The sequence below is a fragment of the Leucoraja erinacea genome, chromosome 8, assembly GCF_028641065.1.
Source record: "Leucoraja erinacea ecotype New England chromosome 8, Leri_hhj_1, whole genome shotgun sequence".
Classification (NCBI taxonomy): Eukaryota; Metazoa; Chordata; class Chondrichthyes; order Rajiformes; family Rajidae; genus Leucoraja; species Leucoraja erinaceus.
Genome location: NC_073384.1, coordinates 49,732,055 through 49,749,108, shown reverse-complemented (window position 1 = coordinate 49,749,108; position 17,054 = coordinate 49,732,055). Strand labels below are relative to the sequence as shown.

Below are 17,054 nucleotides of genomic sequence, written 5' to 3'. Positions count from 1 at the left end.
TTGTTCATATGAACTTTAGATTAGAATTTCCACAACATCTTCTTTGCAAAGTTAATACATTTTTTTAAATAAATTATTTTTAAAAAAATAATCTGAGAATAATAGTAGTGGTGATTTTCTTTTTTTTCTAAGCTTCCCGAGCTGAATAAATGATTATGCCTCATTTACACGTAAAATTACAATATATTGTTGATATCCAGTTTCATGCATTGTGGTAGAGTTATTGTGTTAATTCACGCAAGGCTTAATTTGTGCAGGAAATCTGTGTTAGGGCCACATTTACTCCCATTCATTTTGATGGACAATATATCACTGGGTTGAGTTCATAAGGCAAAGGAGCAGAATGAGGCCATTCGACTCATCGAGTCTGCTCCGCCATTCAATCATGGCTGATTTCCCTCACAACCCCATTCTCCTGCCTTCTCTCCATAACCTTTGACACCCTTACTAATCAAGAACTTATCCCTAACCATGCTGTGATGCATCCTGATAAAATGCTTTCTACGGCACATCTGTAGAAATTGGTGGTATTCCCAAGAGCTCATTAAATGGACAACTGTTAACTGATATATAACTCTTGTTTTTGTTATAAATTGCAATGTTGGGTACAGGTTTCAATTTCCTTCTAAATTATATATATTTTTTTTAATTTTAGAAACGGTTGAAGGCAGCGGAGGTGGAGAGCAAACTGAAACAGGTGTACATTCCAACATAGTAAGTTTCTGTAAACCAGGGTACCAATGTAATGGGTGAAATGTTGTCATGTAGTTTGTAAGATCTTTATACATCTGAGAACATTTTAATTTAAATTGCAAACAAATCCTGTTTCCCTCATTACAACATTGTATCCTTTCTCTTCCATTTACTCACTCATTTTTAATTAAGAATTTATGCTTTGCTGGTGATCAATGTAAAGAAAATTCACATTCTAATGTAGACCAACAATTTGTGTTCAACTAATTATACATTACCAACGTGTTTGAGTTTGAGTTAGCCTGATCACTATGATATAAGTCATTGACTAGCAATATTTACTCTTCACTCTACAGTTTAGAGAGACATTTACACTAACTACAGTTGATTCGTGACCTGTTAAGTATTTCTGGCATACAGGTGCACAACCTTTTATCCGAAAGCCTTGGGTCCAGACACTTTTCGTAATTCAGAATTTGTCGGTCTTCGGAATGGAAATGTTTTAGCGTAGATTTTAATGGCTGGCTGGCTCAGTGGTAGAGTGCTCGGCTCATATCCGCAAGGTCGCGAGTTTGCGCCTTGATCCCGCCAGTTACTCGGTCGCGAGTTTGAGTCTTCAATGTCGTTTTTTCTTGCAGAATAAATGTTTGTATGAAATGCAGTGTAGGAGAGGTGTACTGACTGTGTGGGCAGAACTTTGGAAGTGATTGCCCACCAGTCTAAAAATATGCTGTGTCTCCCTGTCCCTGGGATAGCAGGGGGCGATCAAACAGCACAATACCCCCCTCCCCCTCCAACTCCAGAGGAATCCGCTCCCCGATGGGCCGCTACGGCTACAAGTGGCAGTTCGCCCACAGCCCGAGCTGCGCCACCCCAAGAACACCTTGCACACCATCAGCTTCTGCCCCTACGTGTTCCTCTGGAGTTGGAGCGGGGCTGGGCTGGAGTTGCTGCTGGCTCTGGGTCTCTGGGTCTCTGGGATCTCCGTGCTTGCTGTCCCGTTGGTCCTGACGTCTCCGGCCACCCCCCTGGACTGGAGCTGAGACTGGGAACTGTACCGCCCTAGCCCCCTCCCTCTGTAACTGCAAACAACCCCACTCTCCTGCAAGGGCGGTACAGTTCCCGGAGGATAGCAGGTGGCCGGAGACGTCAGGACCAACAGGAACCCGCTCCCCGATGGGCCCCTACGACACCCCGAGCTGCGCCCCGTCATCGGCAACCCAGGTTCCTCTGTAGTTGGAGCGGGGCTGGGCTGCTGTTGGCTGTGGGTCTCTGGGTTCTCCGTGCTTGCGGTGGGCCTGGTGGTCGACGTCCAATTGGTCCTGACGTCTCCGGTGACTGCACTGGCCTGCTGCCATCGCCGACGTGAAGATAGTGCAAAGCCCCCGCGCCGGTGCAATGAGTGGGGAGCTGGAGAGGGGAGGGATGAGGTCACACACATGACTCATGATACACTGCGTATCGTGAGTCTACCGTGGGAACTTTTTAACTCAGTGGGCAGGTAGCAGCATATTGTCAATTATTAACCCTCCCGTGCAATATACCCTCACCCTCTCTTTTATGGATGGGGATTTGGTTCCCCTTTCTTCGAGGACCGACCGGAGGTTCCGCTGTCACCTCTGCGGGCCGCCCTCGGTGAACGTCCTGTCTCCCTGTCCCTGGAATAGTAGGGGGCGATCAAACAGCATAATACCCCCCTCCCCCTCCAACTCCAGAGGAATCCGCTCCCCGATGGGCCGCTATGGCGACAAGTGGCAGTTTGCCCACAGCCCGAGCTGCACGACCCCAAGAACAAGACGTTATTCTTGCACACCATCAGCTTCTGCCCCTACGGGGAGCGTGTTCCTCTGGAGTTGGAACGGGGCTGGGCTGGAGTTGCTGATCTGGGATCTCCGTGCTTGCAGTGGGCCTGGGGGTCGGTGTTCCGTTGGTCCTGACGTCTCCGGTGACTGGCACTGTGCTGCTAGCATCGCGACGTGAAGACAGTACAAAGCCCCCACGCCGGTGTAATGAGCGGGGAGCTGGAGAGGGGAGGGAATGGTTCACACACATGGCCGGGAAGCAGAGGGGTGTAGGTGGGGTGAAACTGAAGGGAGCGACAATCTGCTTCTGCCTGCACGCTGAGTTAAAAAGTTCCCATGCAAGACTCACGATACACTGTGTATCGTGAGTCTACCGTGGGAACTTTTTAACTCAGCGGGCAGGCAGCAGCATATTGTCAATTATTAACCCTCCCGCGCAATATACCCTCACCTTCTCTTTTATGAATGGGGATTTAGTTCCCCTTTCTTCGAGGACCGACCGGAGGTTCCGCTGTCACCTCTGCGGGCCGCCCTCGGTGAACGTTTTCAAGGACCTTTCTTCAAGGACCGAAAAAATGTCGCTATTCGGAGGTTTTCGTTATTTGGATCTTCGGATAAAAGGTTGTGCACCTGTACTTAGTTTTAATTTCAAATTCCCATTAACATGTTATATGAGGAATACCAGACCTGGTGGAGTTTTTTTCTAATTTAATGTTGGCTTACAATTTAACAACTCCTTCATGAAGACGTCAGCAGCTAGTTCTGACTAAAGGTTATTACAGGTGCACAACCTTTTATCCGGTGTTCCGGAAACCGAAAAACTCCGAAAACCGGCCATTTTTTCCAGATGTCGTCTGCGCACCAAAGCTCGCGTTTGGCGCCAAACTTGACCCGAAACGACCCACGGTCAACCCAGGTCTGTACTACTGTAGTGGCTGCCTCCTCCCTGGAGACAGGGGAGACACTTAAACATCTGTAAATCATTGCCTAAATGTTAGTCAGTTAGTTTGGAGGGCTTTTATGTGAAGGGGGGGGGGTGAAGGGGTAAACTTTAATTCTTAGTCCCCTACCTGGTCGGAGAGGCGGGGAGCGGTCAATGCCTTACCGGGTCGCCGTGCAGTAAGCTCTGCAGCGCTGTGGCCGGTGGGGCAGCGGGCGGCGCCGGTTGTAGCTCCGACCCCGGCAACTCCACCCCTGGCTGCGAGGCGCTCCAAATCCTGCGCGGCCCGCGGCCGGACGCCCCAGCTCCGCGAATGTCGGGAGTCGGCGGCGTCGCAGCGCTGGGATAGCAATGCCTTACCGGGTCGCCGTGCGGCAAGCTCTGGAGCGCTGTGGCCGCCGACTCCCAACGTTCGCGGAGCGTCGCTGGATTTGGAGCGCCTCGCAGCCAGGGGTCGAGTTGCCGGGGTCGGAGCTCCAACCGGTGCCGCCCGCGGCCGGACGGAGCCCCCAGCTCCGCGAGGTTGGGAGTCGCCGACCAGGTAGGGGACTAAGAATTAAAGTTTCCCCCTTCACCCCTACTCCACCACCACATCATAAAATCCCTCCAAACTAACTGACTAACATTTATACAATGATTTACAATGATTCTCCCGGTCACCGGGGAGGAGGCAGCTGCTCCAGACTTTTCAAGCAGCCCGCGCTACCTACCTAATCTACGCTAAAAATGTTCCATTCGGAAATCCGAAAATGTCCAAAATCCGACAAGTATCTGGTCCCAAGGCTTTCGGATAAAAGGTTGTGCACCTGTATATTGAAACATTGACTCTGCTGTTCGCTCCACTGATGCTGCCTGATCTGCTGAATATGCCCAGCATTTACTATTTCTGTTGAAGATTTTTATTCTTTCATTGTTGCTAGGTACCCATCAGCACTGGAAAAAACCCTAGAGCAGAGTATTTACTCTAGTTCAACCGTAGATTGGCTAAACTATTGGATAGGCAGTCAACATTGTGTAAATCTCACTGTGCCAGTTGTGGGATTCAGATACACCTAATTAAATACACTGGGAGTGAAAAATGATTGTCGCAATGACTATAAAAGTATAAGATTTTTGTAAAAAAAAAAAACCCGTCAAGAGTGTTTTATTGTTATATGTCCCAAACGATGAACTTCTTACTTGCAGCAGTGCAACAGATGTGTATGGGCAAATTTGAACCTACCAAACGGCCGCAGAAATCGGCTATGGGAATAGATCTGCAGGCTCCAGCTGGGCCGGAGTTCCAAAGCGCTAGCTGCACGGGGCAAATTCAACCCACTGATCTGCGCAGAAGTGCCGATGAGGTTGAGATTGGCCGCCTCACTCGGCCTAGGCACCACATATTCAGTGGGGGGGGGGGGGGGGGGGGGGAGATTTCAAGTGCATTCTTGTAATTTTGTCTGGATTAAAGGAGGTGCCGGACCACTAGTTGCCGGAAAATTGGTGGTGGGCTTGTATTATGTATAGTTCTGGTTGCCCAATTACAGGAAGGAAGCGAAGGTTTTGGAAGTGGCGCAGAGCAGATTTATCAGAATGATGCCTGGATTAGGGAGTATTAGCCGCAAGGAGAGGTTGGACAGATTAGGGTTTGTTTTCTCTTGAACACCAGAAGTTGCAGGTAAACGTTATAGAAGTATATAAAACCATGAGAGGTAGAGAATAGGGTAAGCAGCCAGAATCTTTTGTCCAGGAGGAAAAATCAAAACTAGAGGCATAGCTTTAAGGTGAGAAGGGCAAAGTTTAAAGAAAGTGGGATGGGCAACTTTTTTCACATATAGGACGCTGAGTGCCTGGAACATGCTGCCAGCGATGGTGGTTGAGCAGGATATGATCGTGGCATTTGAGAGTCATTTGGATAGGCATATGGATATGTAGAGAGGGGAGGGATATGGATTATGTGCAGGCATATAAGGATTGGACCAACATGCCTCATCACCAGTCCCACCTGCCAACTTTTGGCCCATATTCCTCTAAACCTACCCTATCCATGTACCTGTCTAAATGTTTCTTAAATATTGTGATAGTACCTGCCTCAATTGCCTCCTCCGCAGCTCCGTATACCCACCACCCTTTGTGTAAAAAAGTTACTCCTTGGGTTCCCATTAAATCTTTCCCCCCCTCACCTTAAATCTATGTCCCCTGGTTCTTGATTCCCCTACTCTGGGCAAAAGACTATTCCCGATCTATTCCTTTCATGATTTTGTGCACCTCTAGGATCCCCCTCATCCAAGAAATAAAGCCCTAGATTGCTCAACCTCTCCATTAGTCCCACGACTCCTGGCAACATCCTGGTAAATCTTCTCTGAACCCTTTCAAGCTTGACAACATCTTATCTTGCTTTCTCCTTTGAAAGTTTCCTTTGTTCAGCGAGCTGAGCACAATGTAATTGGATTCATTTGTGGAGCAGTCATTACCTGTAGCAGGGTCCTGAGCACTTTGAAAGTTTTAATTTTTTTAAATTCTAATTTCATGATTGTAAGAGCAGAGCTGAATTCAATGACAAAAACTTTTAATGCTGGACATAATTCCAACTGACGTTGCTACATGTTCATCCCAAAACAAATATGTATTCTGGTGAATGATTTGTGTTGCAATACTTAACTTTTTAATGAATAAACAAAAGTTTACTTTTTTTTTGCTTAGCAATAAACCTAATCCCAATCAGATATCGACCATCAATGGAAAGCCTGCTGTAGTGAATGGTCCAGTTGGAGAGATGATTCACCAAAACCAGAACTCGAGTGTATGCCGACCATGTGAAAGTTGTTACGGTGAGTACTATCCAAACTAAATTATTTTACCATAAGATCTGAAGCAAGTTCTATTAAGAAGATGCTGCAAACATATATAAACTTTGCAAGAAGGGCACATTAAAAGGAAGGTACACAAAAATGCTGGAGAAACTCAGCGGGTGCAGCAGCATCTATGGAGCGAAGGAGATAGGCAACGTTTCGGCCCGAAACATTGCCTATCTCCTTCGTTCCATAGATGCTGCTTCACCCGCTGAGTTTCTCCAGCATTTTTGTGCACCTTCGATTTTCCAGCATCTGCAGTTCCTTCTTAAACACATTAAAAGGAAGCCTATTTAATAAATAGAAAGATTAAATCAGGCAAGCCCTTTGAGGAACATAAAGCAAACAGGCAGACAAATAGAAGGGTCAAAGAGGGCCATGAAATGTTTAGAGATAGAGATACAGCACGGAAACAGGACCTTCGGCCCACCGGGTCTATCCCGACCAGCGATCCCTGCACATTAACACTATCCTACACCCACTAGGGACAATTTTTACATTTACCAAGCCAATTAACCTACAAACCTGTACGTCTTTGGAGTGTGGGAGTAAACTGAAGATCTCGGAGAAAACCCACGAAGGTCAAGGGGAGAACGTACAAACACCGTACAGATAGTACCCATAGTCAGGATCGAACCTGGGTCTCCGGCGCTGCATTCGAAGGCAGCAACTCTACCGCTGCACCACCGTGTCTTTGGCGAGTCAGAATAACGAAAATCCTACGGTTCTTCATGTGGACATAAAAACAAGAGGGTAACCAGGGAGAAGGAGGGACCACTCAAGGGTAAAGGAGGGAACTTATACTTGGATAGACACAAAATGCTGGAGTAACTCAGCGGGACGGGGAACATCTCTGGATAATAGGAATGTGTGACATTTTGGGTCGAGACCCTTCTTCAGACTTCAGTCTGAAGACAGATCACGACCAGAAACGTCACCCATTCTTTCTCTCCAGAGATGCTGCCTGTCCCGCTGCGTTACTCCAGCATTTTCTGTCCATCTTCAGTGTAAACCAGCATCTGCAGTTCTTTCCTACACAACATATACTTGGAGTCAGAGTGTGTAAGCAAGGTATAAAATGCCTTGTTTCGCACCATTGGGTTCCGACCCAAAATGTCACCTATCTGTGCCCTCCAGAGACCCACTGCGTTACTTTGTGTTTTGCTCAATAAACTCAATTCCAAAGAAGAATAAGACTAAGAAAAGTAAGGTAGTGTGCCTTAATGACTACCGTCCAGTGGCTTTGACATCCACCGTTATGAAGTACTTCGAGAGAATGGCGATAGCTCACATTAACTCCAGCCTCCCAGCCATTCTTGATCCACTGCAGTTTGCTTAATGTCGCAACAGGTCCACATCAGATGCCATCTACCAGACTGTAAACTCATGTCTGGAACATCTAGACAACAACAACTCCTATGTTAGACTCCTATTTATAGACTATAGCTCTGCCTTCATCACCATAATCCATCCAAACTTCCACATTACTATTGTACTTGAGTGTGAACTAATTATATATCTCTGTATTGTGGTGTCAGCTGATACACAGACCACTTATGGTCGAACCCTCATCAGTAGCTACGAGGGCTGGCACGTGACGTCATGGGCTAGGGGGAGTGTCCTGCTACTTAAGCTTATCTCACCTTGAGACCGAGGGAGTCAACAGGTAGCTGAGTCCGAGAGAACAACTCGCTCAGCTACAGCAATAATGACGATTACGTTAGTGGACCAACTTAACATGTAACACCTAAATAAAACTACTGTTTGAACCTGCCTGACGTCTGGCCTTATTCACCACGTTTGGTGCCGCTACAGTATGGTATATCTGATTTGTTTGGAAGGCATCAAAACAAAGCTTTTCACTTTACTGTGGTGCATGTGACAATAATAAACCTAAACCTAAATGTTTTAAATCACATGAATGCATTTGGGACTAAATGGAAACAGTAATTTAGATATTCAATAGAATTTTACTATGACACCTTCTTTAAGTTTCTTTTGTGCTCTTAGGCGACAGGGTTATAAGCTTTCATAATATAAATAAAATTGGTATATATAGTTTAAAACTGAATGTTCCTGTCAGCAAGGCAGTCAGTATTTATTGTACATGTTGCAATAATTGTGCTTCTTCAGGATGTCTATTTGAGAGGAAGCAGTTTAAAACCCTGATCACTTATGACTGATGACAACAATGAGTAGGATAGGAACATTAAGGTACATGGGATGAACATAAAATGGAAATGCAAAAGGTGTCTTTCATTTGGGGCGGCACGGTGGTGCAGCGGTAGAGTTGCTGCCTTACAGGGCCAGAGACATGGGTTTGATCCTGACTACTGATGCTTTCCGTACGGAGTTTATACATTCTTCCCGTGACTGCGTGGGTTTTCTCCGGGTGCTCCGGTTTCCTCCCACACTCGAAAGACGTACAGGTTTGTAGGCTAATTGGCATGAGTTAAATTGTAAATTGTCCCTAGTGTGTAGGATAGTGCTAGTGTATGGGGTGATTTATGGACAGCATGAATTTGTTGAGCTGAAAGGCCTGTTTCTGTGCTGTATCTCCAAACTCTCTAAACTAAACTATCTAAGAGATTGTTAGGTAGATGAATAGTCATTGTACAGAAGTTGTGGAAAATCAGACTGGAATATTAGGAGGAATCTTCCCCTTTCACCGGAGCACGGTCTTCTGCAGGGAAGCCACCACACATCTGGCTGGTTAGTGGCACTTTCCATTCACCTTCTGGGCTCCTTGAAGTGTTCTGGGATTATTGACCAGTAGAGCAGAAGGCTGAACCTCTGCCTGCACTTAGGAACCCTCAACGTCTGTCGGATAATTAAGTGAATGAGAGCTTATGATATTGCATTGCTGATAGACTATTTCTCTGCCTGACGTCTGGCCTTATTCACCACGTTTGGTGCCGCTACAGTATGGTATATCTGATTTGTTTGGAAGGCATCAAAACAAAGCTTTTCACTTTACTGTGGTGCATGTGACAATAATAAACCTAAACCTAAATGTTTTAAATCACATGAATGCATTTGGGACTAAATGGAAACAGTAATTTAGATATTCAATAGAATTTTACTATGACACCTTCTTTAAGTTTCTTTTGTGCTCTTAGGCGACAGGGTTATAAGCTTTCATAATGTAAATAAAATTGGTATATATAGTTTAAAACTGAATGTTCCTGTCAGCAAGGCAGTCAGTATTTATTGTACATGAGTTGCAATAATTGTGCTTCTTCAGGATGTCTATTTGAGAGGAAGCAGTATAAAACCCTGTTCACTTATGACTGATGACAACAATGAGTAGGATAGGAACATTAAGGTACATGGGATGAACATAAAATGGAAATGCAAAAGGTGTCTTTCATTTGGGGCGGCACGGTGGTGCAGCGGTAGAGTTGCTGCCTTACGGGGCCAGAGACATGGGTTTGATCCTGACTACGGATGCTTTCCGTACAGAGTTTATACATTCTTCCCGTGACTGCGTGGGTTTTCTCCGGGTGCTCCGGTTTCCTCCCACACTCGAAAGACGTACAGGTTTGTAGGCTAATTGGCATGAGTTAAATTGTAAATTGTCCCTAGTGTGTAGGATAGTGCTAGTGTATGGGGTGATTTATGGACAGCATGAATTTGTTGAGCTGAAAGGCCTGTTTCTGTGCTGTATCTCCAAACTCTCTAAACTAAACTATCTAAGAGATTGTTAGGTAGATGAATAGTCATTGTACAGAAGTTGTGGAAAATCAGACTGGAATATTAGGAGGAATCTTTCCCTTTCACCGGAGCACGGTCTTCTGCAGGGAAGCCACCACACATCTGGCTGGTTAGTGGCACTTTCCATTCACCTTCTGGGCTCCTTGAAGTGTTCTGGGATTATTGACCAGTAGAGCAGAAGGCTGAACCTCTGCCTGCACTTAGGAACCCTCAACGTCTGTCGGATAATTAAGTGAATGAGAGCTTATGATATTGCATTGCTGATAGACTATTTCTCTTGTGTGCGTTGGAGTTTTTGAAATTAGTTTGACATTCTCAGTATTACTCTGGAGTTTCTGATTAATGGAAGTCTATTATTCAAAGCTGGCAGATGGAGATATGTTGTTGCGTTGTGCCTGCACTGTATTCATATGTTCATCAGTTATATGAGCAGTATTAGGCCATTCGGCCCATCAAACTTGGATAGATCAAATGGCTGATCTATCTATCCTTCTCAACCCCGTTCTCCTGCCTTCGCCCCATAACCCCGGAGAGACGTTCTAGTGAAGAATCTTTCAATCTCCACCATAAAAATATCAATTGACTTGGCCTCCACAGCATTCTGTGACAATGAATTCCACAGATTCACCATCCTCTAAATATTTGTGTCAATCTTCACGTCACTATGTCTTTTGTAAAAATGTGCAGCACAAAACATGAGCACCGATAATCGTTAGAGAAGCAGGCCAATTGTTCAATCATTGCAAACTCAAATAATTCGGCACGGTCACATCTAATCAATCTCACTCTCACTTTTATAGCCCATCTTCATTTTCCTGGATTCCTTTACCGTCGAAAGGCCCATCAACAGTTATAACTTCAATCTATGCAGCACATTTAACAGAGCAAAACGAACAAGACATCTCACAGGGGGATTACCAAATTAAATGTAGTCCAAGCAATTTAACTTGGTGCAGGTGATTAAAGGTTTGGTCGAAGAGATAGCTTTAAAGAGATGATTAAAGGAGGAAAGAGAATTAGGTGACATTTAAGAAGCAATGTCCAGAATTACTCACGGCCGATGAAGGCAAGTCTGCCAAAAGTGGAGCAATTAATAATTTGAAGTTGGTTGAGAAATTTGAGAAGCACAAATATCTTTGAGTGCTTGTAGAAATTGCAGACATCAGAAGGGATGAGACCATGGAGGATTTAGAAGTAGAGGAAGAGAATTGAAAAACAAATTATATAGGGATTTAATGTCGCAAGAATAAGATAAATAAGATAGTAGAGGCGTAGTAGAATTTGGACTGCAGTATTTGTGGTGAATTTGGATTTTAGACTTTGGACATACAGCATGGAAACAGGCCCTTCAGCTTTCCGAGTCTACCGCGATCAGGAATCATACCCATACACTAGCACTACATCACACACTGATTTTTACCAAAGCCAATTAACCTACAAACCTGTATCTTTGGAGTGTGGGAGGAAACCGGAGCACACTGAGAAAGCCCACATGGTCACTGTGAGAACATACAGTACAAACTTTGTACAGACAACGCCCGTAGTCAGGATCGAACCTGGATTACTAGCATTGTAAGTCAGCAACTTTATTGCTGCGCTACTGTGCCATATCTTTGAACTACTGAATTTTGGTTGACTCCATTAACACTGTAAAGAACAGGATATCTGCTAAAAAGTGGGTAGATATCAAAAATAAAAGAGGTGCAATCACCCCTATGGTACTATACTGTTGGCCTCCCAATAGCGGGAGACAGAGAACAGAAGTATAGAAGGATTAAGGAAAAATGTCAAAGCAATAGGGTTGCCATATTGTGGGCGACTGACTTCCTCAATATTGAATGGGATTTCCAAGCAAAGAGCTTGGTTGGGGCAGGATTTGTTAGGTGTGACCAAGAGTGTGCGGATAGCCCAACTTAAGGAGCGGATATCTTGGGACTTGTATTGGAAATAAATCTGGCCAGGTGACTGATGTTTTCATGGATGAGCATTTAGGATACAGTGATCACAACTTTGTAAGTTTTAATACGGCTATGAATATATATAAGTCTTGACCATTGGAGAAAGTACTAAATTGGGAAAAGGTGGGTTATGAGATTATTTGGTGGAGTGGGGAGACTAAATTGGGAGCAGTTGTTTTTGGGCAAGTCCACATCAAACATGTGGGAGTTGTTTAAGGGCCAGACGATAAGAGCTCAGGTCCAGCTTGTTTCAGGTAAAGGAACCTTGGATGACCAACGAGATTCTAAATGTGGTCAAAAACAAAAAAACAAGCACATCTAGGGTTTAGGAAGGTAAAATCAGACAGGGCCTTGGAGGAATATAAAGCGAGCAGGAAAGAACTCAAGGACGCAATTAGAAGGGTCAAAAGGGGCAATGAGATATTATTGGCAAGTCAGATTAAAGAAAATCCCAAGGTTTTTTTTTCATGTTTATTAAACACAAGAATAACTGAGGAGAGGGAGGACAACTCAAGGATAAAGGAGGAAATTTGTGCTTGGCGTCGGAGTATATAGGCTAGGTACTAAGCAAGTTCTTTACATCTGTATTCACCAAGGAGGAGGTCATGGAGCACAGCAAGATCAGTGCAGGGTATACTAATTTGCTGAGGAAGTTTGGCATCAACAAGGAAGTGGGTGTTGGGTGGCTTGAAAAGCATTAAGGTGGAGAAATCTGCAGTGTCTGATGGTATCCATCTCAAGTTCTTGAGAGAGGCAAGAGAGAAGATTGTGAGGGTTTTGACAAAGATCTTTGTGTCCTCTCTAGTGACAAGCGAGGTCCCAGAGGACTGGAGAGTAGCCAACATTGTTCCTTCAGTTAAGAAGGGAAGTAGAGATAATCCAGGAGGTCACAGGCCAGTAAGACACACGTGTGCGGGAGGAAAGCTACAGGAGAGGGTTGTTTGGGATCGGGTGTATTTGCATCAGAATGTGAAGAAGAGACCTGACCCGAAATGTCGCCTATTCCTTCGCTCCATAGGTGCTGCCTCACCCGCTGAGTTTCTCCAGCATTTTTGTCTACCTTCGATTTTTCCAGCATCTGCAATTCTTTCTTAAACATACCGAGTTCCTCCAGCACTTTGTTCAAGATTCTAGCATCTGCATTGCCTTGTGTCTTCATACATAGATAATAATCTGATCCATGTACCCAGTGATATTCTGAGACAATATTTCTCAAGATAAATGCATAAAGGAATTTTGCCAAGTCAGAATGTTGATTAGCTATCAATCTACAGTGAATGTTGGAAAATGTGCTATCATGTTTACCTGTAATAGGGAAAGGTACACAGGAGAACATTTGGACAGGTATATTGATCGGAATGGTTTAAAGGGATATGTGTAAAGGGACAGGTTTAAAGCCAAACATGTGTAGGTGGCACGAGTACAAATGGGGCATCTTGGTCCTCATGGGCAAGTTGGGCTGAAGGGCCTGTTTCTGTGCCTAACGTCTCTGACTAAGATGTCATTATTGATTTTGTTTTAAGTTTATAGAAATCTGAGATAAAATAATTCAATAAACCACGTATTGGAATGGTCACAAAATTAGAATATATCAAATTAGTCCAATGTCTTAAGAAATTCTGTGATTTTAATAGATTGTAATTTAAGTTTACAAATTTGACGGTTTTCATCATTAGAATAATTGATTTTTGTTTTTCAATCTGCACTGTTTCAGCCACACAGTCTCAACAGTGGTTTTCCTGGGGACCGCCTACTATGCAGTGTAGACTATGTGCTTTATGTTGGATATATTGGAAGAAGTATGGAGGCCTGAAGAAGCGCACTCGAACAGAAGCAGAAAAAATGTCACCACCGCATGACGTCTCGGTAACAAACAACAAGATTTGTACTTCCCAAATTATGTTGATACTTGTTTTTGACTATCGTTTGGCTGGCTGTATCCGCGGGCGGGGGCTAGCTGTGTTGCGGACGGGGCTGTGAGCGCGACAGGCGCTGGGGACAGGAACCACTGAGCAAGTCCAGAGCCGGTGAGTGCGGTCAGAGCCGGGGACGGGAACCGGTGAGCCCACACCCTCCCCCCCCCTCCCCCTCCCTCACACCCCACTTTTGGATCCCACCCGTTGGGTCCCATGTTCACAGGGGAGGGCTGATCCCCCAACGCAATACTGCACCTCCCCACCAATTCCAATATTGCTGGTCACTTTGGGGGGGGGGGGGCATTCTGGAGCGCTAGTGTGGGTGTTTGTGGGCCAAATAGATTTTTGGGCTGGCAGCTCAGTCACTCAGGCATGGTGGGCTGGCAGCTCAGTCACTCAGGCCTGGTGGGCTGGCAGCTCAGATACTGCCAGAGATTCTGCCCAAAACAGGTGAGAGATTCTGTGAGAGAGAAGGGGAGAGGGTGGAGAATCAATTTTAGACATTTTTCATCTTTTTCTGCAGATCACAGCAATGAAGGAGGGAAGTCTATCCTGGCCTGGATCTCACAGGGAGCAAATGAAGGGAGGGAGAAAAATACTGGGGTGAGGTTTAATACTTGCAGGGGGAATACTTACTGATAGACCAAAGAGACTCCTGGGCTCATATGGCATTTTGGGCAAAAGTGACTGGTTTCTCGGCTAATAGGGGCCTTGTGGGCCGAAATTAGTGGTTTCAGGCAGGCCAAACAACTCATTTCATTTCCAATTGCATTGCAGTTTCAAGCACAGGGCAGGCCAAATAGTTCATTGTATTTTCATTTCACTGACATTGCAACTTCAAGCACAGGGCAGGCCAAGGCAAACAGCTGATTGCATTTTTACTTAATTTCCATTACCACTGCACTTTCAAGCACAGGGCAGGCTTAAGCCAAACAGCTGATTGCATTTTCACCATTTCCATTGCCATTGCACTTTCAAGCACAGGGCAGGCTCAAGCCAAACAGCTGATCGTATTTTCACTTCATTTCCACTGCCATTGCACTTTCAAGCACAGGGCAGGCTCAAGCCAAACAGCTGATTGCATGCTCAGTACATTTCCATTGCCATTGCACTTTCAAGCACAGGGCAGGCTCAAGCCAAACAGTTCCTTGCATTTTCAATTCATTTCCATTGCCATTGCAGTTTCAAGCACAGGCCAGGGCAAACAACTCATTTCATTTTCATTAAGGGCTAACAAATCATTTATTCAAGTACATTGCATACTCACAGTGTTCTGTAGTTTCCCATCTCAGACAAAGAGGCGTGACCTCTCCCTGGCCATCTTGCAAACAGACTGAGCCACGCCCACACTTCCAGGTTTTATAGTCCCACCCCCCTCCCACAGGAAGGGGCGTGGCCTTCGTGGCAGTGATTGACAGGAGAGAGAATCTCAAGATTTTTTGAACACTAATAAGTCTTTTATTTTTCATCAATTGGAAAATCCTCGGGGCCTGCGCAGCGGAGGAGAACTCTGCGTAAGATGGCCACAAAAATCACAGCCATATGCAATAGCATTTTTTTCTAAAATCAAAGCACAGTGAAAACAGGAAGTGGTCAAGATGAGACTTTTCATTTTATATATTTATATATATGTGTGTGTGTGTGTGTGTGTGTGTGTTGCAAAATTGACATGTGTAATACAGAAATATAAACTGATGAAGTTGATCAGGCATGAATCTTAAAGCTAAAAGGAAATCCATTGTTTGGCAGCAGTCTATTTTATTGGCAATGGGAGAACTAATGCTCATCATCTCATCTGCCTTAATGATTTTTGTTTATATTTTGGTGTTAGATATTCTATTTTACCAAATTGATTTACTATTATAACAGCGCCTGTTGTTTGTAACAATCTTACCTTTCCATATGTAATAAGTTCACATTACCGATTATGGTTTTTTTCCTGTTATTTTTTATAAAGGAACCACATTTAAGAGGCATCTTCCATCACGGTCAGCCAGGCGTGCCAATGATAATCGATAGTCCAAAGTCTACTTTGAAAACACACATGTCTTTCTTTTTGCAATCGACGCATCTTACAAAACTTGCAAGGCATGTCTGCAGAGATATTTTGCAGCTGAAACAGGCAGCAAGGAGACCATTTGTTCCAATTAACTGTGCTGCCGTTAAGGCAGAATGTAAGAACTTTTTAAATTCTTAGCTTTAACTTTCAACCATTTCTTGTCCCATTGTTTGCAATAAATGAACTTATGACTTACTACATTATTTATTTGTGTGAATTTTTTTTATTGCTCTTCAGCCTTCTGTAGCTGTTTGTGTCATTCTGTAAGCAACTTCAAGGAAGACTGTCTGCTACAAAATGTTAAAAATATCTGTAAAAGTGTGTAATTTATATTGTAATTAAAACAACAGTGTGCAGTCATATCATTTTTAATACTTTAATAATGATATAAAGTGTTTGGAATATTTGTATGATTAATTAGTACAGATTTCTAAGATGCATACTATTTGAACAAATACATAGTTTATAATGTTGTTGCCATTGTTCTAGTTCTTACCATAACAGAAAACATGAATTATTAAACTATTTAAAACATATTTTGATGTAAAAAAGTTATATACTCCTTTAAATTGTACTCTGATTCTCATAATTTAGTTTTTATGTAATTATACAAATATTAAATACATGATATTTTAATCAAACCAAATGATTGCAAATAGATCTTTTAGCAGACATTCTTTCTTTAAGTTGGCTTATTGTGCTTCACATCGGCTGCTTTAGATGCAATCAAACTATCCTGGGCTATATGTGAGGTTTTAGAAATCCAATTTGACACCATAAAGCAAAGGATAAAAATCAAACCATTGACCTGAAATAGAAGACTAGCAATTATCTATCTATAGGCAGGAAAGGTCATGGTAGAAATGCCTATAGTGCTCTTGGGTCATCTTTTCCACAATTGTGCTGAATATTCTGCAACTAATATTCAGCTTACTCTGTAAGATGAAAATTATAATGGGATCCCTAAATAAAGGGTTTATCGCAGCAGAGATCCGCCTAAATGTTTTTGATATCCGTACCTGATCAAGATGGGCATGACTTCAACATTGCAAGCCATGTATAAATGGTGATATAACCCATTAACAGAAATGATTGGCACCTTTTGCAGCTGCACTTTTGTTTATTGTTCTTCATTTGTGCC

At 43.9% G+C, this 17,054-nt stretch overlaps 1 protein-coding gene across 3 annotated transcripts in view; it reads left to right on the top strand.

Annotated features, from left to right (window-relative positions):
- Positions 1 to 16,116, top strand: part of mta3 (metastasis associated 1 family, member 3) — a 101,744-nt gene extending 85,628 nt beyond the window's left edge. For 2 of the 3 annotated variants that reach the window (XM_055639665.1, XM_055639667.1), the window contains 4 exons: positions 656 to 714; positions 6,118 to 6,245; positions 13,653 to 13,804; positions 15,812 to 16,116. In XM_055639665.1, the coding sequence (XP_055495640.1) occupies positions 656 to 714; positions 6,118 to 6,245; positions 13,653 to 13,804; positions 15,812 to 16,051 (579 nt within the window). In that variant the 3' untranslated portion in view covers positions 16,052 to 16,116. Of the gene's footprint in view, positions 1 to 655; positions 715 to 6,117; positions 6,246 to 13,652; positions 13,805 to 14,377; positions 14,458 to 15,811 lie in introns of all 3 variants that reach the window. The other variant, XM_055639666.1, reaches the window with a different exon arrangement.
- The last annotated feature ends 938 nt before the right edge of the window (positions 16,117 to 17,054 follow it).